The 20,159-nt window shown below is 38.4% G+C and overlaps 3 protein-coding genes across 3 annotated transcripts in view; 1 reads left to right on the forward strand and 2 right to left on the reverse strand.

Annotated features, from left to right (window-relative positions):
- Positions 1–20,159, reverse strand: part of LOC121908167 (zinc finger protein RFP-like) — a 147,342-nt gene that overhangs the window by 53,183 nt on the left and 74,000 nt on the right. The window lies entirely within an intron of this gene.
- Positions 781–10,265, reverse strand: LOC121908220 (actin-related protein 2-A). Its single transcript, XM_042428071.1, has 9 exons — positions 10,145–10,265; positions 6,416–6,526; positions 5,804–6,019; positions 5,557–5,629; positions 4,814–4,950; positions 4,293–4,442; positions 4,030–4,175; positions 2,679–2,811; positions 781–1,352 (listed from the first exon to the last, which is right to left on the reverse strand). The coding sequence occupies exons 1-9, from the start codon at positions 10,190–10,192 to the stop codon at positions 1,182–1,184; spliced, it is 1,185 nt and encodes a 394-aa protein (XP_042284005.1). The 5' UTR covers positions 10,193–10,265; the 3' UTR covers positions 781–1,181.
- On the forward strand, positions 16,313–18,023 carry LOC121908203 (E3 ubiquitin-protein ligase TRIM21-like). Its single transcript, XM_042428036.1, has one exon. It carries the CDS (start codon positions 16,313–16,315, stop codon positions 17,945–17,947), a length of 1,635 nt encoding a protein of 544 aa, XP_042283970.1. The 3' UTR covers positions 17,948–18,023.

Here is a 20,159-nt window from a genome sequence, read left to right on the forward strand (position 1 = left end):
TGAAAACGGACCGGAGCTCAATCCGGCTTCATGAGGAGTCGCTCAGACAAAGTAAACTTGTCTCTTAAAGGACATTTTAAGTTTGAACACTCCACCATTTTTAATGCCACAGATATTTTTTTTCCATCTGGAAAGGAATAGTTTGACCCTTTGGGGAATGTATTTACTTATTTAAGCTTTATTTATACAGAAACTAAAAATACACTTGTTTACTTTCTTGCAAGAAGAGTAGATGAAGATGAAGAGTTTGATGAGAATATTGATACCACTCTCATATCTGAAGCTAGAGCCAGTTAGCTTAGCTTAGCATAAAGACTGGAAATAGTGGGAAACAGCTAGCATGGCTCTGTCCAAAGATAACAAAATCAGACTAGCAGCACCTCTAAAGATCTTTAATTAACATGTTATATCTTGTTTGTTTAATGCATACAAAAATCGAAGTGTAAAAACTAGAATTTGTTTGGCGTTTATGTGGCGACTATTTCTTGGCCGGCAGCAATGACTTCTTGGAGTCTCTGCTGGTTGTCTGGCAACCTCATGGTACCATAAATCCTGCAGGAAGTCACTGCTGCGAGGCAACAAATCCTCACATAACCCCAGTTTTTGTACAAATTAAACAAATCAGACATTGAAGTTTTTCGGTGAGCTTTTGAGGAGCTGGTAGGCAGATTTTTGTAACCTTTGGACAGAACCAAGCTAGCTGTTTCCCCCTGTTTCCAGTCTATAGGCTAAGCTAAGCTAACCGTCATCTTCATATTTAATGCAAAGACATGAGAGTGGTATCAATCCTCTCAGCTAACTCTTAGCAAGAAAGCAAACAAGCATTTGCCAAAATGTCAAACTATTCCTTTAAATGCTGTATTTTACAGCTCTACCTCATTCATCTCAGAACATAATTCTCTTTTCTGTTGTGGGCAAATATTTAAGAGCTCTCTAGTAATTTCCTGCCTTCACAGGAGACTTCTTACCCCAAACTCCACATCCTTCATCCCTCTTTTCCCTTCCCACCCTCCCTCCCTCCTTCTCTCCCTCCCTCTTTTCTTTTCAAAATGTGTGTGAATCAAAGACACAGTGTGTCCGTCCAGACACATCAAGGTGAGTGACGCAATGGATGTCAGGTGATGGAGTAGATGGAGGTACATTGGGGAGGACTGGGAAGTGTTTCTTTGTGTGTGTGTGTTTTATCTGACGGTGACGCCCAGCTTCTCCAGCACTCTTGTTCCTTTCTCCTGGTACTCCTCCCGCGTCATCCAGAAGTTGTCCTTGTCCTTCATGATGTCGGCAAGCACGGCGCCGCCCAGGAACACCATGTGTTTACGCCGAGGGGGGTCCTCTATCCTGATCTTGAATTTCTGCGGTGGAGATGAAGCAGAAAGAGAGTAGAGAGTGTTAACGGAGATAATAATGTGTTGAAAGCCCGCGCCACCCAGTGAGGTCCCTTAAAATAGACTGAAGTAGATTGTCTTTTAATTACAGGTTGGTGGATTTCCCAGAGCGGCTGCAGGAGCAGCAGAGCGTACTTCCTCTCAGGAACAATTAGATGTTATATTTTCACCTTGTCATCATGGACCATGACAATGACGGCGTGTCTGACAACTACACTGTGGCTTCAGTGCCCTCTGGTGGCGAAAACATTTACTGCACCAGAGAACAAGAAAGCCTGGTGGAGTTTACACCTAAAATAAGCTGAAAATCACAGATGTATCTATAGAGAGGCTGCATAGTTATTTACAAAACATAGTCAATTATGATGACATTTACATTTTATTTTATTAAAAGGAGCCCAAGGCTTAGTCTGACATGTAAATCCATAATTTTCGAGCAAAATAATCTCCTCACATGACGGTTGGTTACTAGTGTGAACAACGTTACACACACAGTATTTGTATAGTATGTGGCAGCGTTGGTTAGTCAAACACAGTCTCAGAGGTCCACAATACATTTCCACTGCATCAAAGGTCCAGTAAGGGTTCATTAGATTATATTTCAGTATAGACATGACCATCTCCTACTTGCGTAACCAAGTATTTCAGCAGTTGGAGACTTGTGAAAATGTTTTTACAATTATTCTGCTGGAGTTCTTGATATCACGACTTCAGCTGGATCAGTTTTGTTTGGCGTCGTCGTGGCGTTTTACTCTCTTCATTAAAGCCACTGTTTCACTGTAAATCAAACACAAAGGTCTCACACTTCCCTCTGGAAGAATTCATGTGTATTTCTCCGTCCAGTCATGCTTAAATGCATGTTTTTCCACTTTCAACCTTTCTTTGTTTGTATTGACAACAACCTGTTCAACTGCGGTGACTAACAGGCGGCTGAATGATGACAAGCAGTTCAATTCTGTTCCCGTTCCAGATTAAATTTTATTTATTTATGACCAGAGTCCACCTATTGAGTATATATGCTGTATGGTATGAAATTATGAAAAGATTCTCACCAGAGAAACCCTGAAAACTGTTTTAAAGGAATTCATTAATGTTTACATCAGAGGGTTTAGCTTTAGGCATTTAGGGATGGGAGATATGGTTTGACAGATTTATCAAAATATGAGAAATGTGCACAAAATCACATTTAAAATAATCAAATTAATATTAAATGTAATAAACGTTTCTCCACTGTTTTCTTCCACTTCAGTGATTCACTCTATAACTTGATAATATTTAGATATCTGTACTCACTGATAGCTTGTCCACGTCTCCCTTCAGCACTCGCTCCAGGTAAAGCTGCTTCAGCTCGCGCTCCAACCGGGACGGCAGGCCGGGATACATGGTGGAGCCTCCAGACAGGACGATGTGCTTGTAGAACTCAGCTCTGATCAGAAAAACAACATACGATGAATGGTTTCCATTTTTATTACATCACTCTTCAATACCACTCGGCCTGGCGGCGGGAAGCTTTAACCTCGGTGTTTGAAGTGGATTCCAAATATGCATCATCATGATCATCTTTTTTCAAAGTTGTTCAGGTTTTAATTCCCAGTGTTCCCCATTTAGTTTTGTTTGTTTAAGTGCATTTAAGAGTTTTAAGGGCAACAAGAATGTCAACATGTGCATACAGGACTGTTGGAATTTAACAGGATTAAGATATTAATGTATATGCAGGTTTCTGCTGCTTTCACCAAATACAATTTAAGACTTTTTTTTTTTTTTAATACCACATAATATGCAATTGAACCTTTTTCATAGTCACACCTGTCAAAAAGGATGGAAAACGAGGAGGGATAATAAAGCCTACAATTAATTATCATTTATGTTATGATTCTTTTATTCCTTTTTTTTAGAGGAACTGAATTTGGTGCTTTTTAAGACTTTTAAAGACCTGCATGTGTGATCTCTAAATGTTAAATTCCAGCAGTTTGAATCCAGAAATGTGTTGTTTCAGCCTGAGAACCTTTATGTCACTCATAACTCTAAAAAATATGAAGTTTTTTTTAACTTTTAATGTAACTTCATTAAAAATGTTTTTCCACCTCAAACAAAGAGTCTCAAGTGGGCAAAAGTTTTAGAATAATGTTTTTTCCAGGTTGTCTTGTATATTGTATATATTTGGTGATTAGAGCTGGACTGATATTATATCGATACTAGACTATATATATTGTGATATTTCATAAGTGTTGTGTTTTCCTGGTTTTAAAGGCTCCATTACAATAAATTAATGTAATTTTCTGAACTGACCAGACTGTTCCAGCTGTTTACCCACTTTAGTCATTATATCCACATTACTGATGATTATTTATCAAAAATCTCATCATGTAAATATTTTGTGAAAGCACAAATGATCATCACTACAATATCGTTGCAATATCAATAAAGGTATTTGGTCAAAAATATTTAATATTGTAATATTTTTTAGATTTTGTCCATGTCCCTCAAACATAATTTGTGTATCACTTTTTTCAGGTGATGAATTTCTCATTTAGTTTTGTCTTATTGGATGATGAAGTCGGTTTGTGATCTCTGTTCAGAGGTTTATAAATCATATTGGGCGTTTCCATTGACAACAGCGGCCCAGCGGCTCCTGACTGCTCACCTGGTGTCGATATCTGCGGCCTGGATGGTGTTGAAGAGCAGCTCGGCCACGCCCACCCCCTCCACATTGATGAGGTGAGGTTGAAACAGAGCCTCGGGGGCTTCGAACCTCTCTCCTCCAACCTTGATCACTCTGCCGTCCGGAAGCTGAGGACACGAAAAAAACAAAACATTTAGCGAATATTCCTGCCTTCAGGACTAACGAAGAACATCTTAAACCTGTTAAAAACTAAAACAGGAACAGAGTTTATGACCACGACTGACCGTGTACGACTCCACCAGCACCGTCGTCTCCAGCGCCAGCTTCTGCTCCTGCTCGATGTTGTAACCGACGTAGCAAAGCTTCTCCTTCATCATCCTCACCGTCTCGAAGTCAGCCGAGTGGTTGAAGGCGTAGCCTCGCAGCAGCAGCAGCTGACGGACAGAAAGCAAGTCTCTTAATTTGGACTCAAGATGGGGGTTTTGTGGTTATTATTAAGTAATAGAAACACAAACATCAGGGCGCCCTGGTAGCCTTCTGGTCTAGGGTTAGGTTAGAGTTACTCATATCACACAACCGCAACATCCGTGGTTAAATTCCAGCTGAGAGCCTTTGCTGCATGTTTCCTCTTTTTCTGTTCTTTCATAACTATCTAATTATGACAAAAAAATGCCTGACCCTAAATATATACACACATACATTTGGTCACATAGTGCGTCATATTCCACCATTTAAAATATTTCCCACATTGGCACCAAACGCCAGACGAAACGTAGCAGTGAGGGCGACGTGAAGCCGCTGGTACCTTGATGAGGTAGCGTGTGATGTCCCTTCCTGCGATGTCGAGGCGTCGGGTCAGGTGCGGCAGGGAGAAACCTTCGTACACTGGACAGATGTGGGTGACGCCGTCGCCGGAGTCGACCACCACTCCAGTCAGCAGTCCTAGAACAGAGAAGTGGACGAGTCACTTGGTGCAACGGTTAGTCAATTAGTCAAAAATCCAAATATTACACAAATATTTTCTGTTTTTTTTAGTCTTCTATGACAGTAAACTGAATATCTTCGGCTTGTGGACAAAACAAGACATTTGAGGATGTCGTCTTCAACAGTGATCAACATTTTTCATCATTTTCTGACATGTTATAGACAAAACAACTAATCAATGAATCAAGAAAATAATCATTAGTTGCAGCCGTATAAACAAACAACCACCTAGCAACACAACTGCAAACAATGTTTACAAAATCTTATAATTGGTTTATCAAAAGTTATATTTTTTGAGGAAGCTCAGAAAATAAGAGGTTTCAGGGAAAGATAATGTATGAATTGGCACTTGAAGGTGTACACTATTTAGTTTTTTTGCATATCTTTTATATTTTATGTATATTACCATGTTTTATTTATATGAAAGTGTTATTAGTATGTTGTGTGGAAAGCCGTCCTTTCTGTCCTGCACTGTAAGTTCATTAAATTTTTTGCCTACAGAGCAAAAACACTAACTTTTTTTCAGTTTAGCTGTGATTATCAGAGTCATGGAGGCAAACGTACCTTGAGCGTAGAGAGTGAGGACGGCCTGGATGGCGATATAAACTCCAGAGAACTGGTACGTTTCAAACATCACCTGGCAGGAGACGAAAGGAAAAGTAGCAGTTAATGAACAGGAAGAAGAAGACACAACATAGATGTATAGTTTTGGGTTTCTGCAGCATGTTATGCAGGGATAGTTGCCCCCTCTGATATCACCACTCTCAGTCCACTCAGACCAGAACAGAAGCATGTGAAACACCTGCAGTACCTCAATGATCTTTTCTCTGTTCTTGGTTGGGTTCATGGGCGGTTCGGTCAGTAGGATCTTGCAGTTGCGCGAGTCGATGTTGAGTTTCTGGGGGCCGAAGGTGTAATCCCACAGGTGCTTCATGTCGTCCCAGTTCCTGACGATACCGTTCTCCATCGGGTAGTTCACCTCCAGCATGGAGCGCAGTTCGCTGGCCTCGTCCCCCACCATCAGGTCCTGCGAGAGGTCAAAGGTAGATGTTAGATCTTTTATCTGGCGTTTCTCTTCAGCAGCTGATTTATCTAAATATTACCTACATTTTGGCCACAGAGAAGTAAACCAGTGAAACCAGCTGCCTGTGTTTGCTTGAAATCTAAACTTGCACAATCTTCAGACTCCAATGAACACGGCTGAGAACCACAGCTCCATCATACTCATTCAGGGATCATTTAATGATCAGATCATTTCAGGGACACTTGAATATTTTGGTTTTGTCTGCTCGCTGTGATCTCTGATTAACCTTTAATGTTCTTCCACAAACTACAATGATGCATCCAAAAGAGTACTAGTAGTAGTAAAGAGCAGCTGCACTGTGATAAACACAACATGAATGACTCAGGCAGATGACATTACCTTGATTTCAATGTTTCCAACTTTAGCTGTGGAGCGGATGATTGGCCGGCCAACCAGCGCTGGGAAAATGTGTTCGGGGAAGTTGGAGCCTGCATAGCCGCACTTGACAAACTAGGAAGAAGAAGAAGAAGAAGAAGAAGAAGAAGAAGAAGAAGAAGAAGAAGAAGAAGAAGAAGATGGTAAAACACAAGAACACAAATATTACAATGTTTACAACAACGTGGTGAAAACTAAAAGTAAAATTCATCCCACTGGGACAAATGTTTTTATTATGTTACAGCATCTCAACTAAATGATTATTAGATCAAGTGGTGGAAAGTATTTGTACTTTACTTGAGTATTTCCACGTGATGCTACTTTCTACATTTCAGAGGGAAATATTGTACTTTCTACTCCACTACATTTATTTGACAGCTTTAGTTACTTTTCAGATGAAGATTTGACACAATGGATAATATAACAAGCTTTTAAAATACAACACATTGTTAAAGATGAAACCAGTGGTTTCCAACCTTTTTGTCTTTTGACGTCTTACAAAAAGCAGTGTGTAGTCGGGGTCACATTTCACATGTCTATGAGTTGTTAACAGCTCCACCAAATAGTGATTTTTCCCTCTAAACTTCTCACATGCTTTCATTTCAATAAATGTTCAAATGATCCAATATTTCAGCAAAAATCAAAGATTAGAGAAAAAGTCCAAAAACTGAAAACAGATTTGTGTATCAGAACTTTGTTTTTTCTTCTTTCCTCTCCCATTAATCATCTCACCACCCCTCAGATTTATCTGCTGACCCTTTGGAGGGCCCCGACCCCTAGGTTGGGAACCACTGGACTAAACTAGCTAACTGTATATAAAGTAGTGTAAACTAGCTCCACCTCCAGCAGCTACAACAGTAACATGCTGCTCTAACACTGATGCTTCACTATTAATAATCTAATGATGTCATATATAATAATATATCAGTCAGAGGGACCAAACCACTACTTTTACTGCAATACTTTAACTACATCAAGCTCATAATACTTATGTACTTTTACTGCAATACTTTAACTACATCAAGCTCATAATACTTATGTACTTTTACTGTTGTAGGATTTTTATTGCAGGACTTTTACTTGTAATGGAGTATTTTTACATTGTTGTATTGGTACTTTTACTGCAGTAAAGGATCTTAATACTTCTTCAACCTCTGTTTGAAGTTGTTTGCATGATGTTGACACATTTGGTGTTAATAAGTGTTGATGTTTCACCAGTTAAAAACAGTTCAGGCCTGTGATGTCATCAGCCTAACTGTATGTAACACCTATATTATCTGTTGTTTCATAACACCTGCATATGATGTTGATTTTACAGTAAATCAGAAAGATTTAAACTGAAAATATGTGTCTACTCATCATTTCCTGCAGTCCAAACAACATGCACAAAGAAAAAAACTTGTGATACAGGAGTCCCTGAGTGAGTCTTCAGAGAGCATGCAGACTTCCTGTAAACCGTGCAGGCAGTTTAATAACATGTCCATTCAAAACCGCAGAAAGCTGCTGCAGAGCTGCACAGTTTCCTTACATGGAAGAACTGCTTCAACTTCCGCAACCAGACGTCTCGCGTCTGCGCACTGACGCACTGAAATCCTTAAAACATTTATCGCTGCTATAAACTGATAGAAACTGATTTTTAGCTGCTATAAACGTATCCGATAACTTTAAAATGAGTGTAAAAGTGTGTGTGTGAGTAAATTCTGCGTGTGTGAGAAAGATGAAGTGAGGGCGGGGCCGCTAACTGACAACAATAATAAAGAGAATAATAATTACAGGCTTTATTTTTAACTGTTTCTCTCTCTTATCCTTTCAGTCGGTGTCTTGTTTGCTTCAAATTGTGAATATTTAACGAACAAAACTGAGGACATGAATGCTAACGTAGCTAACGTTAGCCACGACTGTACTGACACTGAAGTTAGCTTCTGATTCGGAGTTGACAGAAACGTCAATAATGATATTTATCGGCTGATTCTCCGTTTTTTCACCACTTACACTTGTGTAAAAGTGTTAAACGTCGTAACAAGAAGCCTTAACTCTGTTTAGACCCACTTTCAGATTTGTGAAACCTTTATTTTACTGAAAACAGAAAAAAGGGCACTGTTTTCCCCATCTAGACTACTTTGTCCAGATTAAAACCATCATACTGATTTATCAAATCTGGACTAGATTAATAAAGAGACTCCAGAGACTCATTAAAACGCAGTTTCAGATTTGTGAAACCTTTTTTTTTTGTGAAAGCAAAGCACTGATATTTCTCTTGATTTAGATAAAAAAATACTATACTTGTACTATACTAGTCTGCTTGTTGTGCAGAACAACTGATAAACTGCACAATGAACCCAAATATTGACAAAATAACTGCAGGATATTTTATGTAAAATTTGGATGAACTTTAAGTGGATTATTTCCTGTGAATATTGCATCAGAGATGAGTTTTCCTTATATTTTTATGAACATTTTATGCAATTTTCTGTCTGTATTATATATATTTCATAAGTTTAATTATCATACATATTTAATAGGCTTCTTTCTCATAAATTCAGTGTTTTATTCTCCCTGACAGTTGGCCATTGGTCTTCTTTCTTATGCAGAATGAGGCTATTTAGCAGAGAGTGAAGGCTCTGTGAATGTAGCCTGTGTTCATGTCTATTTATGTTCATATCTTAAATTACAATCTAAACTTAAAAAAAAAACAAAACATTTAGTTGCTTTCCTCACAACCACATAGTGTGTTTTAATCTGGATCTGGTCTAATGTGGTCTGGATGTAGAAAAAAAGCACTGAAATCACCCTTTTTTCTGTTTTCATAAGCAAAATAAAGGTTTCACAAACCTGAAAATGAGTTTTAATGAGTCTCCTTGTTAATCTAGTCCAGATTTGACAAGTCTAAGTGTTGTGTTTTTTACCACTAATGGAGAAAAAGCAGTGAAATTCCCCCTTTTTTCTTTTCACAAATAGAATAAAGGTTTCATAACTCTGAATGTGGGTTTCAACAGAAAACTTTTCCCTTAACGATGAATCAGAAACTTCAGCATCGTCATTCAGAATCAGTTTTAACTTTACACTTGAATTACTCTGGCAGCTAGATGTACTAACTCGCTGTGAGACCACTTTAGGGGCTGTATTTGTATTATTGATTAGTGAACAGGAAGCCAACTGTCATAGTGTTACACGGAACCTGACTACAAAGTTAATGACTAAACCAGCAAAGTGTTTGTCAGAGACTTTACTGACTAAACCACAGCAGGATAAACATGACCAGAGGCCAGTCTAACATCTGGATACAGCAGCTGGATGAGACGAATCCAGATGCTGTATGAGATGAATCCAGATGCTGTATGAGATGAATCCAGATGCTGTATGAGATGAATCCAGCTGTTGAATAAGACGAATCCAGCTGCTGAATAAGACTAATCCAGCTGCTAAATAAGACGAATCCAGCTGCTGAATAAGATGAATCCAGCTGCTGAATGAGATGAATCCAGCTGCTGAATAAGATGAATCCAGCTGCTGAATAAGATGAATCCAGCTGACAGACACATTCCTCTCTCAACCCACCCAGCCGAGCTAGCGCTTTAGCACAGCTAGCTCCCTGTCACTTCCTGTTTCCAGCTTCTGATCAAACTGCGCCGCCGGAGAAACGACAGCGACGCGGTGAGAAATTTAAACATTATAGTCTGTTTTCAAACTTACCCCGGTTCCGTTGTCACAAACCACGACTTTCCTTCCTTGGCTGTCCATGTTTTTATATCCCTGAAACCAGCAGCAGCAGCAGCCTCCCCCTGCCTGCACTCCAACGTCAAGCTAACCAAAACACCGGAAGTAACACAAGTTCCGCTTCAACTGTGATTCCTTCCGAATAAAAGCGGAATCTCTTCTTCTTCCTCTTCTTTTGGTTTTTAGCGGCAGTTGCATTACCTCCACCTTCTGCTCCGGAGTGTGAACCAGAGATTAAATCCTATTTATTAATCCTGTCAGTACAGGACTGGATTTAGTACATTCGGTGCCCTAGACAAGCTTGCCCTGCCCCTTCAACCTGACAGTGCTCACATAAACCAGTTGGATGTTTTCCTATTATATTGAGTGTGCTGTCTAAATTGGAATGATTTAGCCTTATTCTATTGTCTTCTTTCCTTGACCTCAAATATTTCTTTAAGCGTCTGACGTGCTTGTTTTGAAGTACACCTGTTGTTTCAAATGGCGGAAATGCACACCAAAACTGCCTTGATGCCCCTACTCCGACCTTGTTTTGATTTTGGAGCATCAAATGAGGACCCAATGACCAAAGCGAGAGAGAGAGAGAGAAAGAGAAAGAAAAAGATAGTACAAGCAAGCTGAGAGCACAAGTGGTTTAGCAAGGGGAGGGAGCGGCGGTAGAGAGAACAAAGCAGTGAGAGAAATAAAACATTATTTTCTGATTGTTTCATGGAGGTTACGTTCTAAAGCAAAATACATAACCATCAAACACTCAACAGATGATTTACTGTGGAAACAGAACGTTTTAATTTCTCCTTTTCATTCATTCATTACATCCAACTAATGCAGCAGCAAATACAAAGACAACAGGACAAATCTGTGTTGGTTCCGGATTGTTGGCATTTCAAATCTGATGCCTGCATTGAGCTATAGGAGCATCAAATCACTTTTAGTGTGTTTGGGTCTTTACAGTTGAATTGACTTTGTTGTTAAAGCTGTATAGAAACCTTCCTTTTGTTTCAGTACTCCACTTCCATTGCCACTCTTCTATTGTTTTACCCCAAACTATTACAAGCAGAATCTCCTCATGGCATCTTTCTCTTCTTTGATGTTTAACAGCAGCTTCTACCATCTTCTGGATTTAGTTAACTTGTTGTCACACAGTCGTGTTCTCTGTAGGTATCAAGCGTCTTCTGCCCATGTCCTTTCTCTCTGATAAATACTGATTCAATCCGTTCTAAAGCCATAAAGATGGAAAACAACTCAGCTGAAATCTAAAGTGCGTTTGCAATTTTCAACCTTGTGACTTGGAACTGCAACTTCAGAACCTGTAATATCTGTTGTTGGATCCTTTGTAGTAAAAATGTGCACATAGTCTGTGTATTTACATTCTGTATAACAATAAAACTCACTAAATACATCTCTACTTCTATTTCTTGCCTTAATTTAAAGTGTTTCATGAGAAAAGCTTCTAGCATCCTACAGGGATTATCGGCCATGACAAATATTTTAAGTCTCCTGCTGCTGCATCCCCTGTCCCGCCAAAAACTGACTTTGGTGTTCTTTCCTGTTCTCAGCAGGTCTGTAGTACTACGTTGATTAGGTGACTATCTCCATGACCTCTCGCATATATTCAGTAATTGACTAGAAGTTGTTTTCTGCATAAATACAGTGGCATTTCTTATTTGTATAGCACATTTCAACAAAAAGGCAAATTCAAAGTGCTTTACATAAAACAGAAAAGGCATCAAGATAAAATGTAAAAGAAACACAAGGCAATATAAAAAGATATTTACATACAGTTGAAAAAAGAGTTAAGTAGAAAATAAAAAATATGCTAAAACAGAAAAAGATAGATAAAACAGCAGAATAAAAGTTACAGTCCAGTGCAAGACATCGAAAGTCTCAAATTTGATTTAATAAAAGGCAAACAGAAAAGTCTTCAGCCTTGATTTAAAAGAAATGAGAGTTTCAGCAGACCTGCAGTTTTCTGAGAGTTTGTTCCAGATATGTGGAGCATAAAAACTGAACACTGCTTGTCCATGTTTAGTTTTGACTCTGAGAACAGAAAGCAGACCTGTCCCAGATGAACTGAGAGGTCTGGATGGTTCCTAACATTGAGCACAAAAGCAATAAGCCAGCAATATGTAATATTTCATGCTGAGAAACATTACTGCTGGTAAAACAACTCTATATTAATTGTTGCAAGCCTGAAAACTTGATTTGAAAACTTAAAATTGCCATCATGTATTTTTATTCACCACTAGGAGGCAGCACAGCAACACAACTGTTTTATAACAACAGTCAGGAGCTCAAATGAACAGTGAAACAAGTTTTTTCTTGCTGTAATGTAATATTTGAGTAAATAAATAAAGTATAAATTTTATGTGACACTACTATGAAGTTTCATTGTCCAAATGAGTCAAATCAAGTAGAAATCTTTCAACGTTACAGTCTTCTTAGTGCCAAAGTTCCTCTTTTTGTTACTATACTTCCACCTGCAGCTCAACAGGGAAACACTGTCCGAGGAAACACAAAGAGGGAATTTGATGCTAAAAAGACTGTAAATGTGTCAGATATCCACTTGATATGACTAACTCAGACTGCTGAAGCTGAATATAAGCTTCACAGAGACTTTTAAATGTTTTTTTTTTCACACTGAATGACTGGATTATGGCCCCAATCACTTACATTGAAAGCACATTTGAAGGGGATCTTTTAATAGCCAGTATGAACAGGGGGAATGATTACTGACTGTTGTTTTAAGACAGACAAAACCTGTGTATATTTATATTTCAGCATCACACTAACATATAAATCTGAGTAGTCTGAGATAATTAAATACCAAAAACCAAAAGTTTACAGCTTCTTTTCCATGGTTACATTCCTTTTGATTTTGCCACTCATAATAATAGAAATATAGAATAGAAATGTTGATATAAAAGTCTGAGGCCTTTAACTTCCACACAACTGTTGCACTAACTGGTTCACTAACGAATGGCTGGTAGTGGCTACTGTGGTGTAATTTTATAAGACTTGTGATGTGCTGAGAGAAAGATAAAAAATGCAATGCAAATGATTACTGTTAAAATGATAAGCATTAAGTAGAAGTGTGTTGAATTATCATTATATTGAATGTATACCTCACAGAAAACTGTGATTGATATAAAGGTACAGAGTATGTTAAAGGTAATCACACTCAGAGCACTGGATGAAAGTATTATTGTGTTTATATTAAACTTCACTTTAAAAAAAAAAAAAAAAACCTCAAGAAGGGATCGAGAAATAAGGGTAATGGCAAGAATAACTTTTAAAAAATAAAAACCCAGAAGAAGGATTGAAAATAATGGTGTAAAGTGACCTTGAACCTTGAAAGACCTTGAACAGAGCATAACTGGACAGAACTGGTTATGCCAGGCATAACCAGTTCAACCCAAAACCTATTTTTGTGACTTTGGGTCCGCAACGGGTGATGTAGAGAGATTACAATTGGCTAGTATGAAGAGGCTGGACAATAGGCGTTCCCTATATAAGGCAAAAGGTATAAAAACTGAGGTGTGGCTTTTGTCCCCCAGAGCATCTGGTGGACCTTGTGTACACTGTAACTGCTCTCCTTTATTGCCTGGCATTAAAGTACATTTTTGCTGTTCAGAACTCTGATTCCTGACAGGTTTAAAGAAAAAAAAAAAAACACAAACAATAACTTCCACTATTTAAAACCCAACAAAAAAAGTCTTTAACCTCTCATACCATCCTCATCAGTGAATGAAATTTGCTCAGTTGTCATGGAGACAGATCTGTTGACATGTGACAACTCTGGAAAAAGCTAATAAGTGGAAGTGAGTTGGGATTGTTTTGTAAACAGATTTGTTTATCTGTGTATTAAAATACCTTTAAATCACTTTGGGAGTGACAGCCAGTTTCTGTTTGTTAGTGAATTCTTATGGTGCGGCTATTTTTTATTGGTTTTTTTTTTATATACACTTTACATTTATATCAAATTATGTGTCTTTAATGATCACGAGAACGTATTTGGTTGTGAAATGGCTCACTTCCTGTTTCTGTGTTGTTGCCACAAGATTCATTCATGAGTCATAGCCAAGGAAGCCAAAATGAGGTTTTGCCAAAACACAGAAAGCTGGAAGTTCTGATCAAATAAATCTGACCAGACTATAACGAAGTTGAGCTGAACTTCGAATGATGATGAGACTGCTATCACCTTGCTATCGACCCCAATATATGCATCAATTCTGTGAACCAATCTCTTGTTTCAAAAAAGTTCATTCTATGGGCTGCTATTGAAAAAAAAAAAAAGAATTAAAAAGTCACAATAGCCAGATGTCTTTGGTGCTTTGCTCCCTAAATATTAAATTCATGTTGTGTCTAAACAGTGTCACTATAATGATGTAAAAGCCTGAAGTAGTCCAGCAAACCTCCCCAACAGAACAGGCGGAGCAACACTGTAAAGAGAGCAGAGCTTTAAAGTCTAATGAAAACTGAAAGTCTGTCAGAGCGACAGTAGAGCTGCAGTCAAGACTAATCTTTCTGTTTCTGTCTGTAGAAAAGACGTCGTTCATCAAGTTTTTGTCAACAACACAGCAATCTCTCCCAAACACTGGTGAGTACAGCTGATGATGTTTACTGTGTAACTGGAGCTCTTTTTTTCATTCTTCTCTGCAGAATAGAGATAAAAAAAACCAAACAAACTGGACTTAAATACAGACAGAGGTAACAAGGGAATAGGGAACAGGTGACTATGCAGGGAGCTGATTGGCTGGGAGAACAAATGGAATCGGGGCAGGGCTAATGAGGCTGATGAGGGGCAGCTGTGGAGGGAAAAGCAGGCTAACGAGGAGTACAGGAACACAGGAGGGACACACAGAGCAAACAGGCAACCAAAACCCAGAAAACACAATGAAACCACACAGGACTGTGATAGGACCATGACAAGAAAAAAGAAAAGGAATGATTTTTTTTAAACAATGTACTAAACCTTATTTAATATATTGAATAGCAGAATAATAATGGTGTATTTACAATCACTTCAAAAGATAAGTCTCAGGTACAATAATGTAATAATGGGGGAACAAAAAATAAGTCTACAAATTAAGAATACATTAATGGTAATGGATTTGGAATTGTAAAGATATAGTAAGTAAATTAAATTCAAACTGCTTTTAAATACCAGGGATAACACACATTTTTAATCTTTAGGAACTTTCAGGATATGGTGATATGGTGAGACTAATAACATGACACATGCTAAAAATGGTTTAACTAGGATCCTTTATAGGTTAAATTATAGACATGTTGTTGTTCCTAGAGGTGTGCCCGAATACAAATACATTATTAGGCAAAGCGCAAATAGTGGGTTTTATACAAATATTTGTTTCATACAAATATTTTAAAAATGATTTGTTGGGGGTGTTCCCCAGAGATAAAGCTGAGCTACTGACACAAGCAAACCGCTCCCAGGGGACTCTCCATAACCTGTTGTTCCCCTTCTCCTCTCCACAAAATTAGATTGTAAAAAATAGGCAATAAATGAAAATAGCAAAGCAATATTTGCCTTTGAAGTTCCTCCCTACACGTTACATGGTGTGCTGTCTCTGTGTTATGGGTGTATAAATAGGTAGAGGTCTTTCTGCAATGAGGTGATGAGTTAAGTTTTAGTTCAGTAGTCAGCGCAGTCGTCTATGATCTGGGAGACTCCAGTTCAAGACCCGATGTGGGGACCTCCTTTGTATGGTAGTTTATTCATGAACACTTATTGTAACACTTTAATTTTCTAAAATTAAAAGCGTTATAAAAACAAAAACAGGATTTTTAAGCCTCTTTTCACTTTTATTCGAATACAAATACAGATACAAATAATTTTGCTGCCTCAACAAATACAGAAACAAATACAAATACTGGGATCTCTGCACATCCCTAGTTGTTCCCTGTTCAGGTCGTTCAGTACATTGATTAAGTTGTTTCTTTTATACTGTTATGTACAACTTAAAAAACTCTATTATGTTGAGTAATAATTTATGCCACACATTTACAAAATATTAACACTGTCTCTGCGGGCTGTAATGTAAACCACAGTCACAAATAAGCAAGTTTTCTGCAATTAAAATTATGTTTTTTTCACTCTTTCCCCTTTTCTCTCAGTGTGTAAATATGTCTGCTGCCAGCTGTCTGCTATCTAAAGATCAGTTTCTGTGCTCCATCTGTCTGGATGTGTTCACTGATCCAGTCACCACATCATGTGGACACAACTTCTGCAAAAACTGCATCACTGAATACTGGGATATTAATGACCAGTGTCAGTGTCCCACATGTGCAAAGCTTTTCTACACAAGACCCAAGCTGCGGGTCAACACTTTCATCTCTGAGATGGTTGCTAAGGCCAAACTGTTGGCTGAACAGAAGGCCAGCAGCAGCAGTTCAGAGCAACAAGCTGCCAAACCAGGAGAAGTTCCCTGTGACATCTGTACCAGAACCAAACTGAAGGCCCTGAAGTCCTGCCTGGTGTGTCTGACCTCCTACTGTGAGACTCACCTGGAGCCTCATCTGATAATGTCAGGTCTGAAAAGACATCAGCTGATGGACCCTGTGGAGAACCTGGAGGGCAGGATGTGTATGAAGCACGATAAACCTCTGGAGCTGTTCTGTAAGACCGACCAGACATGTGTCTGCATGCTGTGCTCTGTTTTAGACCACAAGACACATGAGTTTGTTCCTCTGAAAGAAGAATATGAAGGAAAGAAGGCAGAGCTGGGGAAGACAGAGGCTGAAACTCAGCAAATGATTGAGGAGCGTCAAATGATGATTCAGAAGATCAAACACTCAGTCAAGCAAGGTAAAGCAAATGCAGACAGAGAGATAGCAGACAGTGTTCGGGTCTTCAATTTTCTTATAGACTCTGTTGAGAGAAGCCAGGCAGAGCTCATTGAGACGATTGAAGAGAAGCAAAGAACGACAGAGAAACAGGCTGAAGACTTCATCAAAGAGCTGGAACAGGAAATCTCTGAGCTGATGAAGAGAAGCTCTGAGGTGGAGAAGCTCTCACACTCTGAAGATCACCTCCACCTCCTCCGAAACTTCCCATCCCTGAAAGCTGCTCCACCAACCAAAGACTGGACAGAGGTCAGCGTCCATCCATCATATGAGGGGACTGTGGTGAGAGCTGTGACTCAGCTGGAGGAGACGCTCAGTAAAGAGATGAAGAAGCTGTTTGAGGCTGAGCTGAAGAGGGTCCAGCAGTATGCAGTGGATGTGACTCTTGATCCTGATACAGCACATCCCGATCTCATCCTGTCTGATGAAGGGAAACAAGTAAATCATGGTGATGAGGAGAAGAATCTCCCAGACAATCCAGAGAGATTTTCTACTGGCCTTTGTGTTTTAGGAAAGCAGAGTTTCTCTTCAGGCAGATTTTACTTTGAGGTTCAGGTTGAAGGGAAGACTGAATGGACTTTAGGAGTGGCCAGAGAGTCCATCAACAGGAAAGGACTAATCACACTGAGTCCTGACGATGGTTACTGGACTATATGGTTGAGATATGGAAATGAGTACAAAGCTTTTGACAACCCTGACGTCCATCTCTCTCTGCAGTCTGAGCCTCAGAAGGTGGGGGTGTTTGTGGATTATGAGGAGGGTCTGGTCTCCTTTTATGACGTAGATGCTGCAGCTCTTATCTACTCCTTTACTGGCTGCTCCTTCACTGAAAAACTCTACCCATTCTTAAATCCCGGGTTTAATGATGATGGTAAAAACTCTGTCCCTCTGATTTTATCTCATCTCAATCACTAAGTAGCCAGAGATTCAGTATTGTACAAAGTAACAAATATAGCTGTGGACTCAGATTGAGTCATGAGCTTTCTGTGTTGAAACATTTTCCCTTCTCAAGCCAAAAGAGGAAATAACTTTATGGCAGGATTTGTGTTAGAACTCCCAGTAGTTGTTGCCCAGATCCTCCTGAGATTCACAGACAATACAGTGCAGTGCATTTACAGAAACTCCCTTGTTCCTGTAGTCTGTATTCTTCATGAAGAGAATTTCTTTTATCTCCAGCCATCCATCCATTCGTTATGTGTATGCTTATTGTGAGAATATATCATAAGGCGAGGATATCTTTGAAAATTGGTGACAGTTCTGCTTTCAGTTAGTTTGCCCCAAACTTTTGAGCTATTGTTAATTCAATATCCACAATGACACAGTTTGTGAATCCAGACTAGAATACTGTTTCTCTCATGTGTACATGTAGCACATAATGAAAAGTGCTCCTTCTGCTATTAGCACATTTAGCATGCTGTTAATGCTGCCTCTGCCTGACCAGTAGCTCATGTTATATTGATAAGACATGGTAGTAAATGTAGGTAATATTTACATTGTGATAACAGGGAAGGCACATGTCTATGGCATCGATGACGGCTTTACTTCATTTAGATATTTTAGTAAGCCAAAGCAGTTAGCCAGTATACATAACTACGGCCCCACACTGGCATGATTTCAGTCATTTGAATACAGCCATTTACCTGCTGTGGATATAAGTTACACTTGTCAGAAGTCAAAAAGTCGAGAAAGGTCTCCCACAAATATTCAGCCTGTTTGAGACATGACACTGGGTCTATATTGTTTGCTAAATGAATATCTGCTACTGTACTGACTAAATTCAAAGTTAGCAGTCGAATGATAAGAAAATAATTACTGTTTTATTTTTTTGTTAAAATAAGATCTGCTCGGCTCAATCAGCTTTTGTAAGGGGGAATATACTGTAGATTAATTCCTACTTACTGTATGTTTGCACTACTTCATTTTGTTATTGTTAAATTCAACTGCACGTGCTTTGTTTCATCTTGAAAACAGTCTTTAAAATGTAATTGCACTACAGTTTGGGTTTTTTATTCTTTACAGATGTGTGTATTACCTTTGATAGTGTTACCATTCATGACTTGAATTAAGTTCATGCACTATTAACCATAACACCTGTGAATGGGAAAGAAAAGACCTTTTTCTGAGGTAGGGGGGACCTCAAGTTCAAAAACATCACAAAATAATGCAGCAACCTCCTGATACAGGTGGAAACACATTTATCACAATCGCTCAGATGATATCATCATCTCAATCTAATTAATCAATCAGCTCACCTAAGTGTTACATGAAGAACAACGGTTGGTTTGTCCTGCATCCAGTGAACATCTGTACATCTTAAAAACTGACAAGTTTAATAATGATTCCACTGATCAATGAAAACCTTATAATAATCTTGTAATTGCAAAAACTGTATCCGTGAACCATATATTACTATGTAAAAACATGCTGATAAATCATATTCACTGGGATTAAAACTCAAAGTGTTCATTATAAGTTTAGTCTGATGTTACTCATTTAATTTCAACATATATATTTTTTATCTTAAATAAACATAGTCATGTGAAGGTTTTGATTATTTGTTAAAGACCATTAATACGACATAGATGAACAGAGTGAATGGCAGGAGGGAATAGGGAGGTTTTGGATTTGATTTTTTGTTTGCCTTTGATACTGATGAAAGTTTTTTCTTTTGGTTTGATTTTTTAATTTTATAACTGGCAGAGATAAGACAATTGTGTATTCATTTTTTATTTGACCTCTCTGTTTATATCTATAATAAAAAAAAAAATCTACCATATTCAGTTTTCATGACTTTGTTTGAAATCTGCTCTGTCACATGCAGGATTGATATTTTTACAGTTACACAATTTATTAAATTAATCATGTGCTGTCTGGTACATACGTCACTGTATGTATGATTATCCTCATAAAAATGTACTTTAACAGGTCAAACATCACTGCACTCAAACCAAAACAGATTATTTAAAACTTTGACATGATTCCTGTTTCAAAAGTAACAGCTTTTCTGCTGAATTCACAATTTAACATCCTCTTTTTTATTTTGCCAGTGTGTGATCACTAACCAGTGACCCAATATAACTTTATACAATAAACTATTGCTGTGAATTTCAAAATCGGTTAAATAATG

This window comes from Thunnus maccoyii, chromosome 2, assembly GCF_910596095.1.
Source record: "Thunnus maccoyii chromosome 2, fThuMac1.1, whole genome shotgun sequence".
Lineage (NCBI taxonomy): Eukaryota > Metazoa > Chordata > Actinopteri > Scombriformes > Scombridae > Thunnus > Thunnus maccoyii.